The following is an 18,792-nucleotide window of genomic DNA, read 5'->3' as shown; positions in this document are numbered from 1 at the left end:
TGATGTCTATTTCTGCTAAAGTATGTATTGATTAATGTTTAGAAAATCAAATTAAACGTTACATCTACTATACTTAGGTGTCGCAATTCAATTAGCTTAACTGGAACTTTAATAATTTAACAAGGATTAAATTAAAAATTACGCTGCTGCTCACTAACTAGGACTACAGAAATACACAACACAAACACACCAAGCTTTTTACTTTTTGTTTTCATTACATTTCCTAACACTTAACTACAAGTGATAAAAAATGGTCTTGTTGCAGATAAATTCACAAGCACAAGAATGTGGCCTAAATAATTCACATCCTTACAAATTTTCCAGAAACTAGTAATTTTCCTATCAACCTATTTAATTTTGCCCTAGTTTCACAAAATTTAGTAGTTAGCTTTCATAAATTTAATAGTGTCAATCCCTCTTTGTTGCTTTGGCAACGAAAGTTCTTGTAACTGCTATTCCAAGGTATGCCAAGAGTGTAAGAGTCATTCCCCCAAACAGAACAACCCGGTCATAAGCAGCAATTTGGACTGTGTAGATCCGAATGCCTACTGTATTCCAGTTACTTTCTGTCCAGACTGGATCTACGACCCCCATTTTGTCTGAGGAATTTGGGGGCAAAACACTCCATACTCCTGATTCAAATGATAACCGTGTTGAATATGCTGGAACGTACCTGTAAAAGATTTTACATCAATATTAAATTACCGAGCATCAACTTAGCCGTTTAATCATGTCAAGTTCACAAGTGCAGTACCAGGAAAATGGAAGCGGGCATATAACACGTGAACAGTCTAAACATGAAAAGCATGAAGTCTACTCCAACTACATGCATCGCATAAGCAAACTTAACAAAGGTGCCAATTATGACATAAATCTTAGAAACAGTATGGATTCTGTAATCAACTGGGTTAATCCAAATTTTTACCAAGTGTGGTAAATATGCATGCACATGAGTGTGAGAACCTGTGAGCGTGTATGTGTAGAAAGTCAATCCAACATATTTATAAACACATGATTTGAAATTAGCCAAAATCACATTTTATACAACCATTGTCAGCTATTATCTGCTTCGTGAAATATCAAATATTCAATTTAAAAGGTAAAAATATTTAGACATCATCCTAATCTGAAAACAAACATGGATTATACTTTATGGGAATCGTGGTTAGGCATAAATAGTGAAACAAATTGGGGGTACATCCTGTTGAAATTCGGGGCCTAACTCATCCTTACTAAACCGGCTTGTAAGGTGAGGATTGCCTCCTCTATATCAAGAGTCTTATCTATCCGATGTGGGACTTGGGTTTTTCCCAATACATCCAAGTTCCATTTTAACATAAGTTGGACTCGGGATCGGGACATGGAGGAGTTTTCCGTTCCATACATGGTTCAGTTGTGTTCCCATAAAAAAAATGCAGTACTTATCCAATTATGCACGTTGTAAACCTCAATTCAATTATAGGGGTAGAATCACAACATCAAATGATAGCAAGCATGCCTAATCCTGGAAAAGAATACCGATAAGAAACTACAGATATATCCTAAATTCAGGACCAAGAAATGCATATCCGTTTACTAAATCTATAAAGTACATTTAGACAAAAAAATACCTAGTTGTAGAGAGAACACAAACTCCCTTTCCATCAGTCTCTGCTTTAATGCAAACTTCATCGCTACCACTGCAACCCTGTTGACAACCTGAGCTACTATTCTCCTTTGAGATAGAAGTTATATCGGCTAGAAAATTCCAGATGAACCTAGGAACGTCATTAATGTATCCTGGATTAGGTGTGGAAGAAGGTTCATCTAAGATAACACCAACATAATTGCTCGCACAGGTTGAAGCGGGTGAAATATATTTCTTCACCAACTCACAAGAAAGACCAGGATCACAGCCCAACAGGCAACCCACAAGTTGTTCAACAAGTGAGACATTTACATTTATAGCAGCCAAAGTTGAATTTTGTACATCATTAGTTTCACTAGCAAGTATGTAAAGGGTTCGGGCAACAAGAGAAGCAGCAGCAACTACAGCCGATGAGTTCACATTTGCTGCATTTAATCATACAAATGAGACGGCATATAACAAGGGAATAGCCATGAAAGGCTAGAAAAAGTCAAACAGGTAAGAAGAAAATAATGCCAGGGTCACAGGTTAACTCACATAAATCATCAAGATAACTATGGTAGAACTCGTTAACAAAGGAAGAGTCAAAATCTTCTAACACGACACCAGAGATTCCGGGATTCTGATAAAATACGAGAAAAGAACAAAACAAGTAAAATAATGAACAGTGGGAAAATATGGAATTCGATAAATGCCGAGACCAATTATGTGATTCAAGACAGTACATTAATACGTGCATTGAAATATGCATTGATAAATTATGTGATTCAACAATGGTACAGTCAATACAAATAATATGAGTCAACATGGCATATTAATAATTTAGTCAAAGGCACCTGTTGTGCAGCTTACAGATATAGATGTAGAGGGTTTTTTTTCCGCACTTTTTAGCATTTTAGTTGGATGTGCCCATGATAGCACCCCCACCATTTAAATATGGAGTTTATACATTGATACTTAATCAAAATGTGATGTAGCTCGCAGGTATAATATAATACAAGATTTTATTGAGCGTCTATATATCCAAATAAGGACAGTATGTGTGCTTTACATCAAATTGATCTCAAGCAAATGTCTGTGAAATTGTGAATAGTAATATAAGAATGGTGATGATCGAAAGCGACTCTAAAAGACATTATGTTAAAGATCATTGTCTTTGAAAAACCAACTCACCTAAACTTTATTTTTAATCAAAAAAAGGACGTCAATAATTAAATTTAAGAAAAGTGCAGTATCCAAAACCTTGTTCCAAAAGGTCATTAAAGATGACGGAGGTATCCCAGGATTTGAGGCACTTGCAGATGTGATCCGTATGTCTTCAGATAGCAGTGATTCTTGTGCATGTTTCAGGGCAACCATGATCTGATTTGTGGCAGAAGAATCCTACAATGATGCAGCGTTAGTCACAAGAAGATTTGGAACAATACAATACTATAATTCAGATGGTGCCCACACAAATTATTTAACACAATGCATTCTATCCAACTGAAATTGCAAAAGGGCACTAGTGTGTGTGCACATATTTAACAGATCTATCATCTCACCCTTTCTGCATGAGCAAAAAAGTTTTTAGCCCCTTGACTGAGTCCCTTTCCAACAGAACCAATTTCAAGGACCTGTGAAACACCACACCACAAAAGCATAAGTTAGCTTGTTAACATTTAAAGTAATTCCAGAGGAGGCATTTATAAATAATCTGGCATATAAATTTAAATACTGTGCATCAGGTTACCCTCCAATACTAAGTTTTCATATTTACTAGAGACACGGAGTACCTTTTCAATTAATGAGTGATTAAGGCCTTGAACAGCATCTGAGTGCTCGTCAAGTTCTACCAAAAATCTCCTACTTCCAAGATAGCCCCATGCTTCTCCAGTGAAAACTACAAAAACAAGCTGCATTGAGTTTATGAAACTATCAGCAATAAAGTTCAGAGAAGCAGTAACATGTCGGAAACTGCTTGGTTCTTGAGTTTATAAGCCTGCTTGTTCATTTTTTTTTTAAATAAATAACACCTTCCTGAATTAGGAAAATTTTAAACTTTCTTTATCATAACCAGAAGTTTTTTATTATAAAAAAGCTAGAAATCGTAGCTTTTGAATAAATTTATATGCATATATCATAAGTGCTTTCTTGTCTTTTTTATTTTCAAAGCTTTCGTGTAGGTTCGAAAGCAAGAAGGTGTTCCCTTGGATTAATTGGCGCAAGTTGCCCTTACTCAATATCATAACTGTAGGTTCGAAAGCAAGAAGCACCATACAATAGAAACCTGTAACATGACTACATGATAAAATAATGATAAACGCGATGCATTTATGCTCTTCTAAAAAGGAAACCCACAAGAAATGAGGGGAGAAGAAACACCAGGAGTTTACTGTGTTGAAACGGAAAAAGGGGAGTGCACAAGGTTATCTGCCATTGGTGCAATTAATGCATTCTAAACAACAAAATTTAATCACAATCCCATCACAATAAACTGGAAAGGATGGTAGATAATTATCTCACAAGTTTAATGAACCAATGATTAAGAAACAGAGACCAACCAGGATATTTTTCCCCACAGAGATCTTCAAGGTCATAGGGGTAACCTTGGCGTAACTGGTAAAGTTGTTGTCATGTGACTAAAAGGTCACGGGTTCAAGTCCTGGAAACAGCCTCTTGTATAAAAAACAGGGTAAGGCTGCGTACAATACACCAATAATGGTGGGACCCCTTCCCGGACCCTGCGTATGTGGGAGCTTTAGTGCACTGGGTTGCCCTTTTAGATCTTCAAGGTCAATAAAACCAGAAAGGCACACAGGGAAAACTAAAACAAGCCAAAGCTTTGTGACTATTAACAAAATTACACTATTGGAAAGAACAGTTCCCATCAAGCACTTTTGGACAAAGTGAAAACTGGAAGAACAGTTAAGAAAATGTAAGAGCGAATTACTATGGCCATAGTGAACATCTTTGGCCCCAGCCTATAAGTGGAACAACTGATATGGAATTCCCATAATCCTTTCTCCTCGGATTTTCCCTGTATAAACATATCTGAGATGTCTTTTCCCTCTCTTCTGACTAACTTCCCCTCCAATTTTTGTGCACACACACAAGTTACTCCCTCTCCTAAAATCGAGCCACTTCCTATCACTAATTGAGTCCAAAAACATATCAGTTACGAACAGTCCAAAAACTGAAAACTCCATTGTACGCACCTGCTTACTAAGGTCACCAATACCATCCAAATGAGAAAGTGCATCGGCTGCTGCCAGTAATGCAATTAAACCCTGTAAAGTAGTTGGCGTGTTAGACTATATTTTGATTTTGGAACATAAGCACTTATTTCATCCGGAAGAAAAAAGAAACAGTATGCTGTAGCAAATGCAATTGCACTTACAGAAATAGGTGAATCTGCACCAAGACTTCTGTCTCGGAAAAAGGAAGCAGAATCCATAGAGGCTACTGTCAATATAATGGGCTTAGACGGTTTTGAGGATGAATTGTTGATTGGAGGAAGAGCCGACCAAACACTGTCTTTCATATGAAACATGCACAAAGTCAACATCAACCATAACAATGCTAAGATTTTAAATTTCTCTGCAAAGTGAGAAGTGGGTGATAATATATTCTTAATCTAGATCCAGGACAACCCATTTCTACTATGTGAACGATGTGATGCTACATTCATAAGGATATCTGGCCTCGTGTATTTCTTCATGGAGAATATAATCTAGTAGCTTACTGTATTTTATATATGGCTATTTATTCTATATACTCTTACAAAAGGATTACTATTGAGACTCAGATTTTGTAGGAGGAATCTTAAATTTTTATCCATGTTCAGTTGTTCACTGTCTTGCATGATTGACCAGGTATCTAGTTTTGCAGCAACAATGCAACATGCGATTTACAGTTACATATGTCATTCAATAATATCATATCATAACCCTGCATTACAAATCCTATTCGCGGTTTTTTTTCCTGGAAATCTTGCTCTAAACAGGGGGCAGCCACCCTTGACCACTTGTTTACTCCCACCCAAAAAAAAGTCACATCACAAGTTTTTGCAGAATTTATAGAGTAGAATGTAAGAAACTTCACCTGTATCCACCTAAAGGGAGGCAAGTTCCTTCATTTAAACAAGACTCTGAATCATGTGTCCCAGATTTCATTGTCTAATCCAAGATAATCAAAAAATAAAAATGCAAACAATGAAACATTTTGCTTCATATGCCAGAAAACAATAATTGTTTACAAAAATCTGGAGCATACCTGCATCACCAGATCAAACTCAGCCACATTAGATGTATAAGCTTTCTTTTTGTCCTCACCTTTTAATACAAACTGCACAAACGTGAAAGAGAATTAATCTTCATAACATTCATATAAACAATAATAATATTCATATCAGGGCACTATAAAATTAATGTTAATTAAACTAATTGTATCAGTGAAAATTTGTACGTTGTGTAGGCTAGCCAATAGTAACCCTCTAACAATATAAAAGCCAACAGCCAAGTCTTTCCCATTAGGTAGGGTTGGCTATATGGATTGATAACAACGAAAGTTTTTTTTTCCATTTGGTGGATCTGACTATATAGATAAAATGAAGTTATAATGTCGTATCATAAATCATGTCCAGAGACAAATTATTTTAAAACCGAACACTTCCCGATGTTTTTGCAGGACTAACTATTGAACTAACTCGAATTTGATCTACTCTCTATACTAGGATTTTACAAGTCGTCTCCACATATGTCTATAGCACCTAAGGTGAGATTCTATCATCTTTTCTGTAATTGTTGTTACCCCAACTTTTCCTTGAACACATTCCTTTGTAATTGTATCTTGTCTAGCTTGTCCAATCATCAATAGTAAAATTCTCATCCTTAAAACATCAAGTTTACTTTGTTACTTTCTCTTCAGTTTTTACCAGTTGACATTCTCTTCGCTTAACTTAATCCTGTACAAAACTACAGATTTATAGTTGTGCAGTAAAATTTTGTTACTCAAACTTGAGTGGTACTTTTCCATAACAACAACGTGCAAAGCACTACTTCATTTCATCTATCCAGCTTAAATCCTATGGTCTATATCCTCTATTTTCCCATCATTTTGTATGATGCACTCTAGATGCAGACCTTGTGACTTTTGATATGTCTTGATCTTCGATTGTCACCATTAAGCTAGAATTAGTGTACCTTCTGCTTAACTTTCATTTCATACACCCCTTTCTACTCAAGCAAAAGAAGTTGCATTCCATACATACACCCCTTTCTACTTAAAAGAAAGAACTATGTTTCCAAAGTTTGTCTCCACATATCTAACTACATCTCAAAATGTAACCATCCATCACTAGCATCTCGTGTTGTGAGTTTAAGAAAGAAAATGAAAATACTATGTGATACCTCTTGAAGAGTCTTCGTGCCACTTTCTGTGAGTAAAAACACAGGAAAACCGTAGGATTTCCACATAATACCAGAACCCTGTAGATGTAGAACGAAAAAGAAAACACAAATAAATCAATCATTCTAAGTAATCGATCATGTTGTCTCAAGACTAATATAGTATTATATCCAAAAGATAATTGGTTAAATTCCCACCATATATCTTCTAATACATCTAATAACATTATACGCTTCTGATCCTAACCCAAAACATACTTCACCTATTAATTTGTCTGGCTTATCCTATCTCCGTGATACTGAAACCAACAATGATACAACGTACATCCACAAAAATAAAGAACTTAATAGAAACCAGAAAGCATCTATCAGTTATAAACTCCATTCTATAAAAAGTAATTGAATCAGAATTGGAAACTAAGTGGCAGAAGCAAGCAAAGAAAAGAAAAAGAAAAGGACAAATAAATTATGTTGATATGAGATATAAATATCCCCAGAAACTGGAAGAAAAAGTAAATCCATATTGTACAATTGGGTTCCATTCATAGCTGATATTGTGGTAAGGAGCAAATTCAGCCAGCGGAAACTTTTGATCTGGAGAGAATCCTACATATAAAAAACAAAAAATTATGATGGGAGCAGCTTTAAAAAGTAAATACTACACTATCTTTGTTTAAAGCAAACCAATAGTATTTACCATTTAATTTCTTCTGTGAATCAGTAACTGATTCAACTAGCACACCACCAACTTTGCTTGCAAAGCTTGGGTCAGCTGATAATCTGAAAGGGAAGATTCACACTCGGGAAAGTGAAAAAAATAATAATTTCAAAAATCAAACGAATAAGTAGCATTAACAATCATGCCAATAAACAAGGACTAACTCATTTTTGGATTCACATTGCCATTAAACATACGTTTGCGTCCAAACCTACGTTTTATCCCAGACCATTATAGATTTTTTATCTCGACTTATCATATTCAGTATTTCGCCATTATAGGCCTCATGCTTGGAAGCGGGGGACTGTTATAAATATTTTATTATCTCAACCTATGTTCTATTGCTCAATATCCAGTCCAGAACAATACCGACATCAACTTACAAATATCTCGGTGCACTTTTATACTTATTCAGCACATAACCTCCCATAGACCCATGATCTTATTTCTAACTTCCCCACCACCAAAGACCTTCTTATGACAACCTCTTTAAAAGAAGGAGTCTATCTCATTGACAGGGGATAACCACCAATTGCTCAGAAAACACAAACACTCAGTCAAGCTTCGATCACAATATACGGAGGTCTCTAATATTCTATTCTGGAACATATCCTAAAATAACTATATAGATACTTTGGGTCCAAACCTACATTTGCAGGTTTTCAACTGAAATCCAAACATAAAACCTTTCCCAATAACTTCAAATTTAACTAAGATGCAATAAAATTTAGCAAATCATAAAAACAGAAATGATGAAAAACGATACCTGTTGAAGAGAGTTGGAAACTGATCCATTGAGACCAATATAGAAGATAACTCTGTCACATCATCAACATTTTCGAACCTCACAATTGGAGCTACAACCTTATCTCGCCCAGGATCTAACAAATTACCACAAATACAACATTAATCAGCTTATAATCACAAATAACACTTCAAATTACAAAAATTAACCACTAAAAACACAATGAATTGTGAAATTGGGGCTTACTTGAACAACCGATGGTTCCAGAGAGACTTAGCAGCCGAACGCAAGGAAATCCGTCAACGTCGGTGTACATGGTGCTCTGAAGATCGGGGACCGATTCCATGGAGGTGGATTGTGCTGAGATGGAAGATAGGAGGTGAGGGATGAAGAAGAGGAAGATGAAGGTTAGCGCCATGGATGAATAAACCCTAGTGAGTGTGACAGTGTTTTTCTTCTCAGCTTGGTTCCTCTGAGTTGCAGGATTATGTATGTGATTTCATTTCATAGATGGAATGAATTGGTTTTCATCACTACTCACTACTTTTGCCTCAAATACAAATCCAATAGCCAAAAAGAGAGAGATGAATTTTCTTCTTGGAATTGTTTTTTACTTGTTGTCATTTCTTCAAATTCATAGTTTTCTCAAAATTTATTTATTTTAGTCGGACTAAGAATATTCGAAAACTATTGTGAACTTATTTCAGTTCGTAGAAACAATACATAATAGAAGTAAGATCGGTTAAAACCTTGACCACACAAAGCAAAAAAAAAAAAACATTCGAAAACTATTAAATTTGGATTCAATTAATCACAAAAGATGATCTATCTAGCAATTATGATACTCCCTCCACCCCAATTTAAGTGACTTTTTTTTTTCTTTCTCAGAAAAATATAATATCGAAAGAAAGAGAAAAATGTTTCAATTGCTCTTATCAAGTATTGGTCATCTACCATTAACATAAATGCAAAGTAAAATATATTGAATTGAATGTGTGAAAATAATATTAATTAGAGTTATACTCCCTCCGTCCCAAATTGTATATCGCTTTAAGGAAAAAAAATTGTCCCAAATTGTATGTCGCTTTACAATACTAATGCAACTTTAATGTTATTTTTCTTATTATAACCTTAACTATTTATTACTCTCTTTTATTTCAATTCTTTAATTTATTTTTCCCATATTATTTATTAAGGACAATTTTGTAAAACAACTCATAATATCTCTTTTCCACACAATATTAATTGCATTTCTTAATATGTGTGAAATGCTCAAAACGTCATACAATTTGGGACGGAGAGAGTATTAATATTGCATTGAAAAATGAAATGAATCGGTTATTTTGAGACAATATTTTTTTTTTAAAAAAAAACTCACTTCTTATGGGATGGAGGGAGTATAAAAATTGTCATTTTATTCATTGAATGTGTATATGTTATATCATAATGGTCCATGATTCGAGAAAAACACAAACATACTCTAAAATCTAGCCGCCATTTTGCTCCTCGAGAGAGAAACTCTTACTTGGTCACAAGATCATCATCTCATATTTAGACACATACACAAGAAGCTAAAAAAATTAAAAAGAAAATGATTAAAGTGATATTGATTGATGTGACTATTTTATTTATCTTTTAATTTTTTTGATTTATGTGTGTGTGCCTACATTTTGTGTCTAAATGCTTGTGCCTATATAAGACTTTCTCCTCCTCGACATTATATTTGACTGTTAACTCCAAAAAAAAAAATATGAGTTGACATTTTTATGACGAGTAAGGTGTGATTTGAGGTGGCAATATAGACCAAAATAAAAAACACACATTTGGGTTCCTTTTTAATACCTAAAATCTCAATTTTGAATATCCCTTCATCAAATCTCTAATCCTACTCTTTCTTCTTCATCTTGATTTAATTTATATTTATATAAAAAAGACCTAAAAAAATATTCTATAAAAAGACTCTTTTTAAGTTTTTAAAAATTTGAAAATTAAAAACTTTTTTGTTAAACTATATTTAAAATTACAGTTTTGGAAACTATTTTAAATTTTTTAATTTTGGGGACTAAAACTAAAACATGTAAAAGGATAACTACTGTGAGAAGAGGACTTGTATATTTCAAAAACTGAAAAGAAAAATTGTTTCAAACAGGCTCTTAATTTATATTGTTCCTATTATAGTCAATTGTTCATATTATAAAAGGAGTTAACCTATGAAGCCCCGATACTCATACGACGATACGGGAAATTTTTCAAAATTCCCGATACGATACTGTCTTGATACGTTATTAAAAAATTAAATTTAAAATTAATATATTATAAATGCACAATGTATAAACATAACTAAAATGATAATAAACAAACATTGACATTAATGAAAATGATCAAAATTAGTGACAATTACATATTTTTTCCACACATATTAGATAGAATATATATATATAGCTAAAAATCATTAGTACCATCCAAAGAGAACATCATAAGTACTGTAAAAAAAGATCACATTTATCTAATGTTGACTGCTTGATAGTTAACACTAATTTAGATCGAAAACAAACAGTTTTTTTTTCCAATTAGAGAGAAGAACAGAAGAAACATAACATTAGAGAGAAGAGAAACATAGTTAGAAGAGGAATAGCTATCGCTATATGGTGACGAGAAACACTATTTTTTGGGTTAGAAGAGACAATATGTTTTTGATAGCGCTATCAGACTTGTAGTTTTATTTCTTATTATTTTATTTTTCTTTTCTTTTCTTTTAAAGAAAATATGTAAGTCAGAAGTATCGGTGTCGGAGTATAAGTTACCCGTGTCGGAGTACAAGTTAGCCGTATCCGACACATATCAATAATTTTTTTCAAAAAATAAATATTAAATGCCCGATACTTCTCTGATACGCGTATTGAGACATATCGGTATCGGATACGTGTTGGACACGATTCTTCGTCATTTTTGAAGTATCGGGGCAGAGGAGTTAACTAACTCTTTTAATTAAAAAGATATGAATAATACTATAAAAAAGACAATATTGTAATTACAATAAAATGTGTAAGGGTAAAAAAAATCGTTGACTCAGGCAAAAAAAAAAAAAAAAAAAGCGAGAAACATAATGTCTAGCCTCAACTCTTTTTTTTTTTTTCCTCATCAAATACTAGCTTTAATCTTGTATTTAAGTCTAGCCTCAACTTTTTTAATTATCCTTTCAATTGTATTGCTACTATTATCGATGATGAAATGATAGAGTTATTTTTCCGTAAAAATAAAAATTTATTGCTTACAATACATTTAAATTTATCTATTTGAGTACATTTTTATTTAGGGTTAATTAAGTAAATGGACCCTATAAATATTCAGAATTTTATTTTAATCCTTACAAAATAAAATCACACTTTTTAGTCCCTATAAAATTTTCCATCAACATTTTTAGTCCCTATAAAATTTTTCATCAGCATTTTTAGTCCCTATAAAATTTTTCCATCAACATTTTTAGTCCCTAAAATGCTTAAGAAAAATGTCACAGGGACTATAAAATGTGATTTTATTTTGTAGGGACTAAAAACAAAACTGTGAATATTTATAGGGACTAAAAACTTAATTAACCCCTTTTATTTATAAGGGACAAGAATGGTACTGACTAATGAAATTTAAGTGGTTACATTTTTAATGTAATCGAATTTTCATAGGATATGATGGTTTGATATTTTTTTGAGGAAGTTTAATAAGAGATTGTTATTTAAATAGTGATCACTTGAGGATATCTTATTTATTAACCATACTACTCTATTTTGTCAAATCTCACACATAGTTGTTACAAACATGAATCTGACATGAATTATAATACAACACCTAAATAGAATAATGAGCAGCTATATGTGAGATTTGGCAAAATATATCTTACTAAATACGTAGAGTAATAAAAAAGAAACATATTGAAGAGGATGAATCTTCAATCAAAACGGGAAAATATACAATCATAGGATGGGGAGAGAAAACTATGAGAAGAAAACTCATCACGATCCAATTTACAAAATATTATTTTGATTCTCCATTTGAATGACATTTAAACTTGATATCTCTAATTCATAACACATATGGTGCACATTTAAATTTGACATCTCTAAATTCATAGCACAAATATTTGGCTTTGAATGTGTCATGCTAATGCTTCCAGCAAGGACTTACCTATCAATCATCTCAAACAATCTATATAAATAAGAGATTGTTCTTTCTGTTCCTCTTCATCACCACCACCATGACTAGAAAAAAGGTGAAACTCGCATTCATAATCAACGACTCCGCGAGGAAGGCGACGTTCAAGAAAAGGAAGAAAGGTCTAATGAAAAAGGTTAGTGAACTCAGCACCCTCTGTGGTATTGATGCTTGTGCTATAATCTATAGTCCATACGATCCTCAACCTGAGGTTTGGCCATCTCCTTTAGGAGTCCAAAGGGTGCTATCAAAGTTCCGAAAAATGCCTGAATTGGAACAAAGCAAAAAGATGGTGAACCAAGAGAGTTTTTTGAGGCAGCGGATTCAAAAGGCGAAAGATCAATTGACTAAACAAAGAAAGGATAATAGAGAAAAAGAAATGACTCAGTTAATGTTTCAGTACCTTAGTGCTGATCAAGTTATGCACAATATAAGCATGGTTGATTTGAATGATATGGCATGGTTGATTGATCAGTATTTGAAAGATATCAATAGGAGGGTTGAAATGTTGAGCAGGAATGGTCAAGGTCAAGGTCAAACTCAAACTCAAACTCAAATGGTAGCATCAACAATGGTGGCTAATCCAGTACCTAAGATTGAAGAGAATGGACAAGGGAGTCACGGTCAACATGTTTTGGACATGAACATGGATGTTATGCAGAAGCAACATTTTTTTATGAACTTGATGAATAATGGTGGTGGGGATCAGGCACCTCCCATGGGAAATGTCAATCCCCCAAATGGGTTTTGGCCAAATCCATTTTTCCGTTGAAGCGTCATGTGGTTGTTACTTTTTACCATCGCTTTGTATTTGGTTGTTATGTCATTGTGTTTTGATATGAATTAAGACTAAAATAAGTGACTGTGGATTTGTCCATGGTCGGGATTTGCATGTTTGTTTCTTTGTTTCATCACTTTGTATCTGTCTTGTTTATAAGAGTGTTTGATTTCTGTAAGTTTTTTTAAGTTGAATAAATATCGTTTTGGAATGAGTTGTTATTTGATATATTTTTACTTGTTTATCAAGAATTGCCTTGAAAATTCCTGTTATACTCATTGATTGATATCTCAATTTTTTCTTGTGTGAACTGGTATAGTTTTTGATTCGAAGAGTTTTTCATGATCATGATTAGTAATGACTAATCTATATCGAAGAACTTGTTGGACATGGCGTAAATTCTCCTTACCCAATCATGTTATCTCCATATGCAAGTCAGGGATTGAATAACAAGGTTTTCCACACAAGGTGAAGTCCATTACCACTCGAACGAAATAAACATCAATTTTCATAACCTAAATGCTAAAATGCAAAATACAAATTTCAAAAAGCTCACAAAACATTTTAGTTTAAGTATTAGCTAGCACAAGCCACAAAGTACTTTACCCTGATCTTAAGAATTGTAAAAAAGTCAAAAAATGAATCTAAAATTACCACCAAGAATAATCACATTAAACCAGGATGAAGTCCCAATAGAAAATTCTGCTCCTAAACCACCTAATCTAGATTTGAAAACTAGCAACCAATAAAAAACTATATGGAAGCAAAGTGTAACAGTGGAAGTTATAACAAGATGAACTATCAAACTTTGCATCAGAAAGTATATGACCATTGGCCGAGGAGTTGCATAAGCAAATAGAGCAGGAATCATGCACATAGCAAATTTTCCAGCTTCTTGATAAACAAACAAGCACTTAAGGCATTCCGATACAGGCTGAGATCCCTCAGACGATAGGGTTTCAAATTGACGCTTAAATCTAAGCTAATATCAATAATAGAACCAATGTGAACTAGTCGAAAAGTAGCATATGCTTAAATCCAATCGAACTTTGTTGCCAAACCAATAATATAGCAAAGAAGATTGGTGCAGTCATCGAAGGCTAACGAGTTAACATCTTATGTACTAAACGAGCATCAAATTAATCACGTTTTTCTGGTGTTTTTTCATCTGAATCAAAATTAGTATTGAATTCATCGAACTAGATATTGCAGCCAACACTATATTATTAGTTCATACAACAGTATTTGCTAATATAAACACAGTTATGCACCATCAATAGCAGAAAATTACCTGAGAAGCTCCTTGATGTCTTCTCTAATGCTCTTCAACTAGTCTCAAACAAAGGCCTGTGCCTCTTCCACTCTTGACTGAAAGATAACGTATGCATGTTCGTTTTGATGCATTCTCACATAAAACAATGAACAAAAATCCCATAGTGTGGAAAAAAAATGAGACGAAGTGAAACTTGTACTATGGTGATAACATGAAATTCTTCCGAAGAAGATTTTTTTTCAGTCCAACTCTTCCACCGAATTCTGTTGCTGCATTTGTATCAACTCAATTTCATCCAAAGATCTATCTTGAATGACTGGTGCCTTGGCTCGTGGAAGATCTACATCTGGAACTTCATCAACTAAATTATTTTTTTTAGCCTCAATTTGGTCCATGACAAAAACATTAAGTTCCATATCAGAATTCACAGCAGACTTCTCAGCAGAATGCATGGCAGAGTTCCTTGCAGCAGAATTTTGCATGACATGAGCTTCTTGATTTTTTTTTTAAACTACCCTACTTTTGAAAATAATACTCCAATCTACCCTACTTTCAAAATAAATATCCAATCTACCCTACTTTTATTTTCCCTTTATCATAGCGCCACCATCTTTTAGGATGGCTCTCTCTCAGATGGCGCCATCCTACTACCTTTTTTTATTCTTCTTCGGTTTTTTAGCAAATTAATTTATACATCCTTCATCATGGCTCCAACTGAGATGTTTTTATTTTCTTTTTTCTTTTCGTTTTTCATTTTTATTTGGCTGAAAATTTTATCTTCAACATGGCTCCAACTGAGATGGAGCCATCCTACCATGAACCTATATATAAATAGATTACTTACCCTCAATTGAAAGCGCAATTCTCACTCTCTTCCACTTTTATTTCTTACATTTTTTACTCTCTTTTTCATTGTGTCTCCTCTGATTTTAAAACTTCCCACCACTACCAATACAACCACAAGCCCAAACCTTCAACGTCCCTTCCAATTCGGTTATTAACTTTAATGACGATTGTCGACTATGTTAATAGGCGAATTGGAAGGGACATTGGAAGTTTGTTTGAAAAGGCGGCTTTTCTTGCACAGGAACCATTGTTTGCACTTAAACATTAACATCAATTTCTTGCACTGGAACTGTATTTTTCTTTTCTCAGAAAGATCAATTACTGAAATTGCATCATTACTTTGACTTTACTTTGGCAAACCAAACTTCATAGCTTCCCAAAGTAAAGTCACAATAGAGGGGGGAACACAAGTATATAATAAGAGAAACTATAGCAGTGTGTAAAATTTGAATGCCAAACTTTCTATATTGTTGAGCACCATTATGTTGTTTGTGACATTTTCCCATTATGTTAAAAGTCACCATTTTCATACCTTCTAATATAACTTGAGATATACAAACTAAATATCACGAGTTGAAAAGCCATTTACAAACACAACTGCAAAATATGCTCGCAATAAATCTCAATTAGTCAAAGAATGAATTTCCAAGTATCAAAATAAATATTTGTATAATTTCTGTTAACTTTATTCATGTGTGTGTATCTTTATACATCAAAGAATTGAGTCTCTATAAATGAATCTACCCTATACAAAAAAAAAAAGAAATGAATGAATCTCATTCTCATGAGTATTCATAAAAAAAATCTCTTGAATCAGTATTTAGAAAGGCTTCTTAGTTCTTGAGATACTTGAAATCTAATGAATTATCAACACATTCAGCTTTGCTTCTATAACCATTCAACAATTTCAACAACTCAGTAGTATTCTCCTTTGTTTTCTCCTCACACCCAACTTGCAACATAACCAAAAGTTTCTGAAAAGCACCAAGTTGAATTGCCTCAATCAAAACTCTTTCTTCCTTCTTCTCACATAGTATCTTCCTAACAATCCCAACAGCAAAACTAGATGCCAAAGGAGACACCCTCAAAAGCTTCTTAATCACAAGAGGCAAAGCTAAAGCGTTCGTTTGAACAACCTCTTTCCCTTTCTTGCAATCACATAAACAATCCAACACACCAAGTGCTTTCTCACATATCCCTTTTTCTCCATCAACAATTGTTTCAAGCAAAAATGAAACCAAACCCAATTCAACAAACCTTTCACTAATTTCATCTCTATTTTTCGCCGATGAAACCAACTTGAAAATTGTGGTCAAACATGCTTTTGTAGCACTTGACCCAATTGGTTCCTTAACAATCTTAACCAAACCCTCAACAACACCTTCAATTCTTGATAACTCCTCAACATTCATTTCTTTAAGCAACAAAACAGCATTTTGTCTTGCACCTAAATCTTTGCCATCTAAAAACCAAACCAAACAATTCAAAGACGAAGACGATAAACACATCTTCGTTTTCGAATCACCAAAAGAAGTTTTAACAATCCATGTTAAAATCTCCAAAACCTCCTCCAAAACAACAACATGTTCCTCAAAAGAAACACATGAAAAAGAATCAAAAACCGTAGCTAAAACAGAAGAAACTCCATTTCCAATTATAACCCTCTTATTCCTCTCACTCTCTCTCCACCAAATCTTAATCTTTCCAACAAACTCAACACACTTTTTCTCATCCAAATTTCTACAACCCGACAACAACCTAGTACAAACCTCATTAACCTCGTACCCGGAAACTGGTATACGAGGTGTTGGAATTCTCTCAATCCCATAAGAACTATTCTCAACACACCAACTCTGAATCATTTTTCTTATGGTGTGATTTGGTGTGATTTCGAAGGTTGAAAGTTTTTGATTTGTAACTGGGCAAGTTTTGTTTCCGGCTTCGATCCATTTATCGATGCTGAATCTGTCGTAGGTGATTCCTGTTGATAGAGTTACTGGATCTTTCATCAAGTCTAGACTCACCGGACACCGGAAATTGGTTGGGATTGTTATTTCCTCCACCGTTAATTCACCGTCGCCGGCGCCGGGAAGTTGGTGTTTTGCTTTGCTGGTGCGGCGGAACATGTTTCTTTTAGTCCATGATAAAACCATTTTTTGTTTGTTTGTAATAGAAAATATGTGTTTTTGTTTTATGAAATTTGTGTTTGTGTTTTTTTTGTTTTGTTCTTGGAATGAAGGATTGTAGATTGGGAAGTGTTTAATGATATGAAGAGAAAGATGGTTGGGTTGTTTGGTTTTATATGTGGAGGAGGAAGGGTCAAAGTAAGTGGGTCAATGTGATACACGGGTCAAAGCTAGGTTATATGAGTAGTTGAATAAGGAATAAATAAATATTCAAATCAAATAATGACAACATATAAAGGTTCTTTTTATTTAGAGGAGGGGGGTTTGTATTTTACTGTAGGTGATTTTTTTAAAGGGAATGCTTATGTATGTTTTAAGGACCCTCATTTTTTATAGAAGTTGATAAGTAAGTATATTTTATTATTTATATGATATGATATGATAGGAAGTAAATTATCGACTGATATGAATTAATAAAATATTTTAACGTCGAAGATTATTTTGATCAACGTAGTATATAATCATATACTCCCTCCGTTTTTAAATATAAGTAAAATTTATTTTTTAGGTTCATTCATTTAATGATGTATGTGGTTAATAATATGGATCACATACATTATTAAATAAATGAACCTAAAAAGTCAATTTTGCTTATATTTAAAAGGTTTAAATATGTCTTTAGTCCTTGCACTTTCATCAGATTTTGGCATTGATCCCTACACTTTTTTTTGTTTGGAATTGGTCTCTGCACTTTGTAAAAATATTGGTATTGGTCTCTGCACTTTGTAAAAATATTGCTATTGGTGCCACGTGGCGTGAAATGATTGGGCCACGTGGCACTCCGTTGGTTTTGTGTTTTTTTTTAACATAAAGTTAACAGAGGGACCAATACCAATATTTTTACAAAGTGCAAGGACCAATACCAAACAAAAAAAAAGTGCAGGGACCAATGCCAAAATCTGATGAAAGTGCAGAGACCAATGACACATTTAAACCTATTTAAAAACGGAGGGAGTACTATTTTAGAATTTCAATACATTGAAAGATTATTGTGTTTACTCTTTGCACATTCAATAATAAAAGTGA

The 18,792-nt window shown here is 33.7% G+C and overlaps 3 protein-coding genes across 3 annotated transcripts; 1 reads left to right on the top strand and 2 right to left on the bottom strand.

The window, feature by feature from the left end:
* Positions 1-126: 126 nt before the first annotated feature.
* LOC11411239 (nicastrin) lies at positions 127-9,083 on the bottom strand. The gene is made up of 15 exons (XM_003600639.4): positions 8,724-9,083; positions 8,499-8,613; positions 7,712-7,794; positions 7,544-7,620; positions 7,018-7,095; positions 5,882-5,953; positions 5,711-5,784; positions 5,007-5,139; positions 4,825-4,896; positions 3,403-3,522; positions 3,172-3,243; positions 2,870-3,010; positions 2,165-2,249; positions 1,611-2,052; positions 127-673 (listed from the first exon to the last, which is right to left on the bottom strand). Exons 1-15 carry the CDS (start codon positions 8,893-8,895, stop codon positions 409-411), a joined length of 2,001 nt encoding a protein of 666 aa, XP_003600687.1. The 5' UTR covers positions 8,896-9,083; the 3' UTR covers positions 127-408.
* A 3,312-nt stretch (positions 9,084-12,395) lies between these two features.
* Positions 12,396-13,571, top strand: LOC11406737 (agamous-like MADS-box protein AGL80). The gene has a single exon (XM_039831386.1). It carries the CDS (start codon positions 12,727-12,729, stop codon positions 13,453-13,455), a length of 729 nt encoding a protein of 242 aa, XP_039687320.1. The 5' UTR covers positions 12,396-12,726; the 3' UTR covers positions 13,456-13,571.
* A 2,607-nt stretch (positions 13,572-16,178) lies between these two features.
* Positions 16,179-17,850, bottom strand: LOC11406642 (U-box domain-containing protein 21). The gene has a single exon (XM_003600636.4). The coding sequence runs from the start codon at positions 17,731-17,733 to the stop codon at positions 16,414-16,416; it is 1,320 nt and encodes a 439-aa protein (XP_003600684.1). The 5' UTR covers positions 17,734-17,850; the 3' UTR covers positions 16,179-16,413.
* Positions 17,851-18,792: the final 942 nt, after the last annotated feature.

Source organism: Medicago truncatula, chromosome 3, assembly GCF_003473485.1.
Source record: "Medicago truncatula cultivar Jemalong A17 chromosome 3, MtrunA17r5.0-ANR, whole genome shotgun sequence".
Lineage (NCBI taxonomy): Eukaryota > Viridiplantae > Streptophyta > Magnoliopsida > Fabales > Fabaceae > Medicago > Medicago truncatula.
This window is presented reverse-complemented; position numbering and strand designations above follow the sequence as displayed.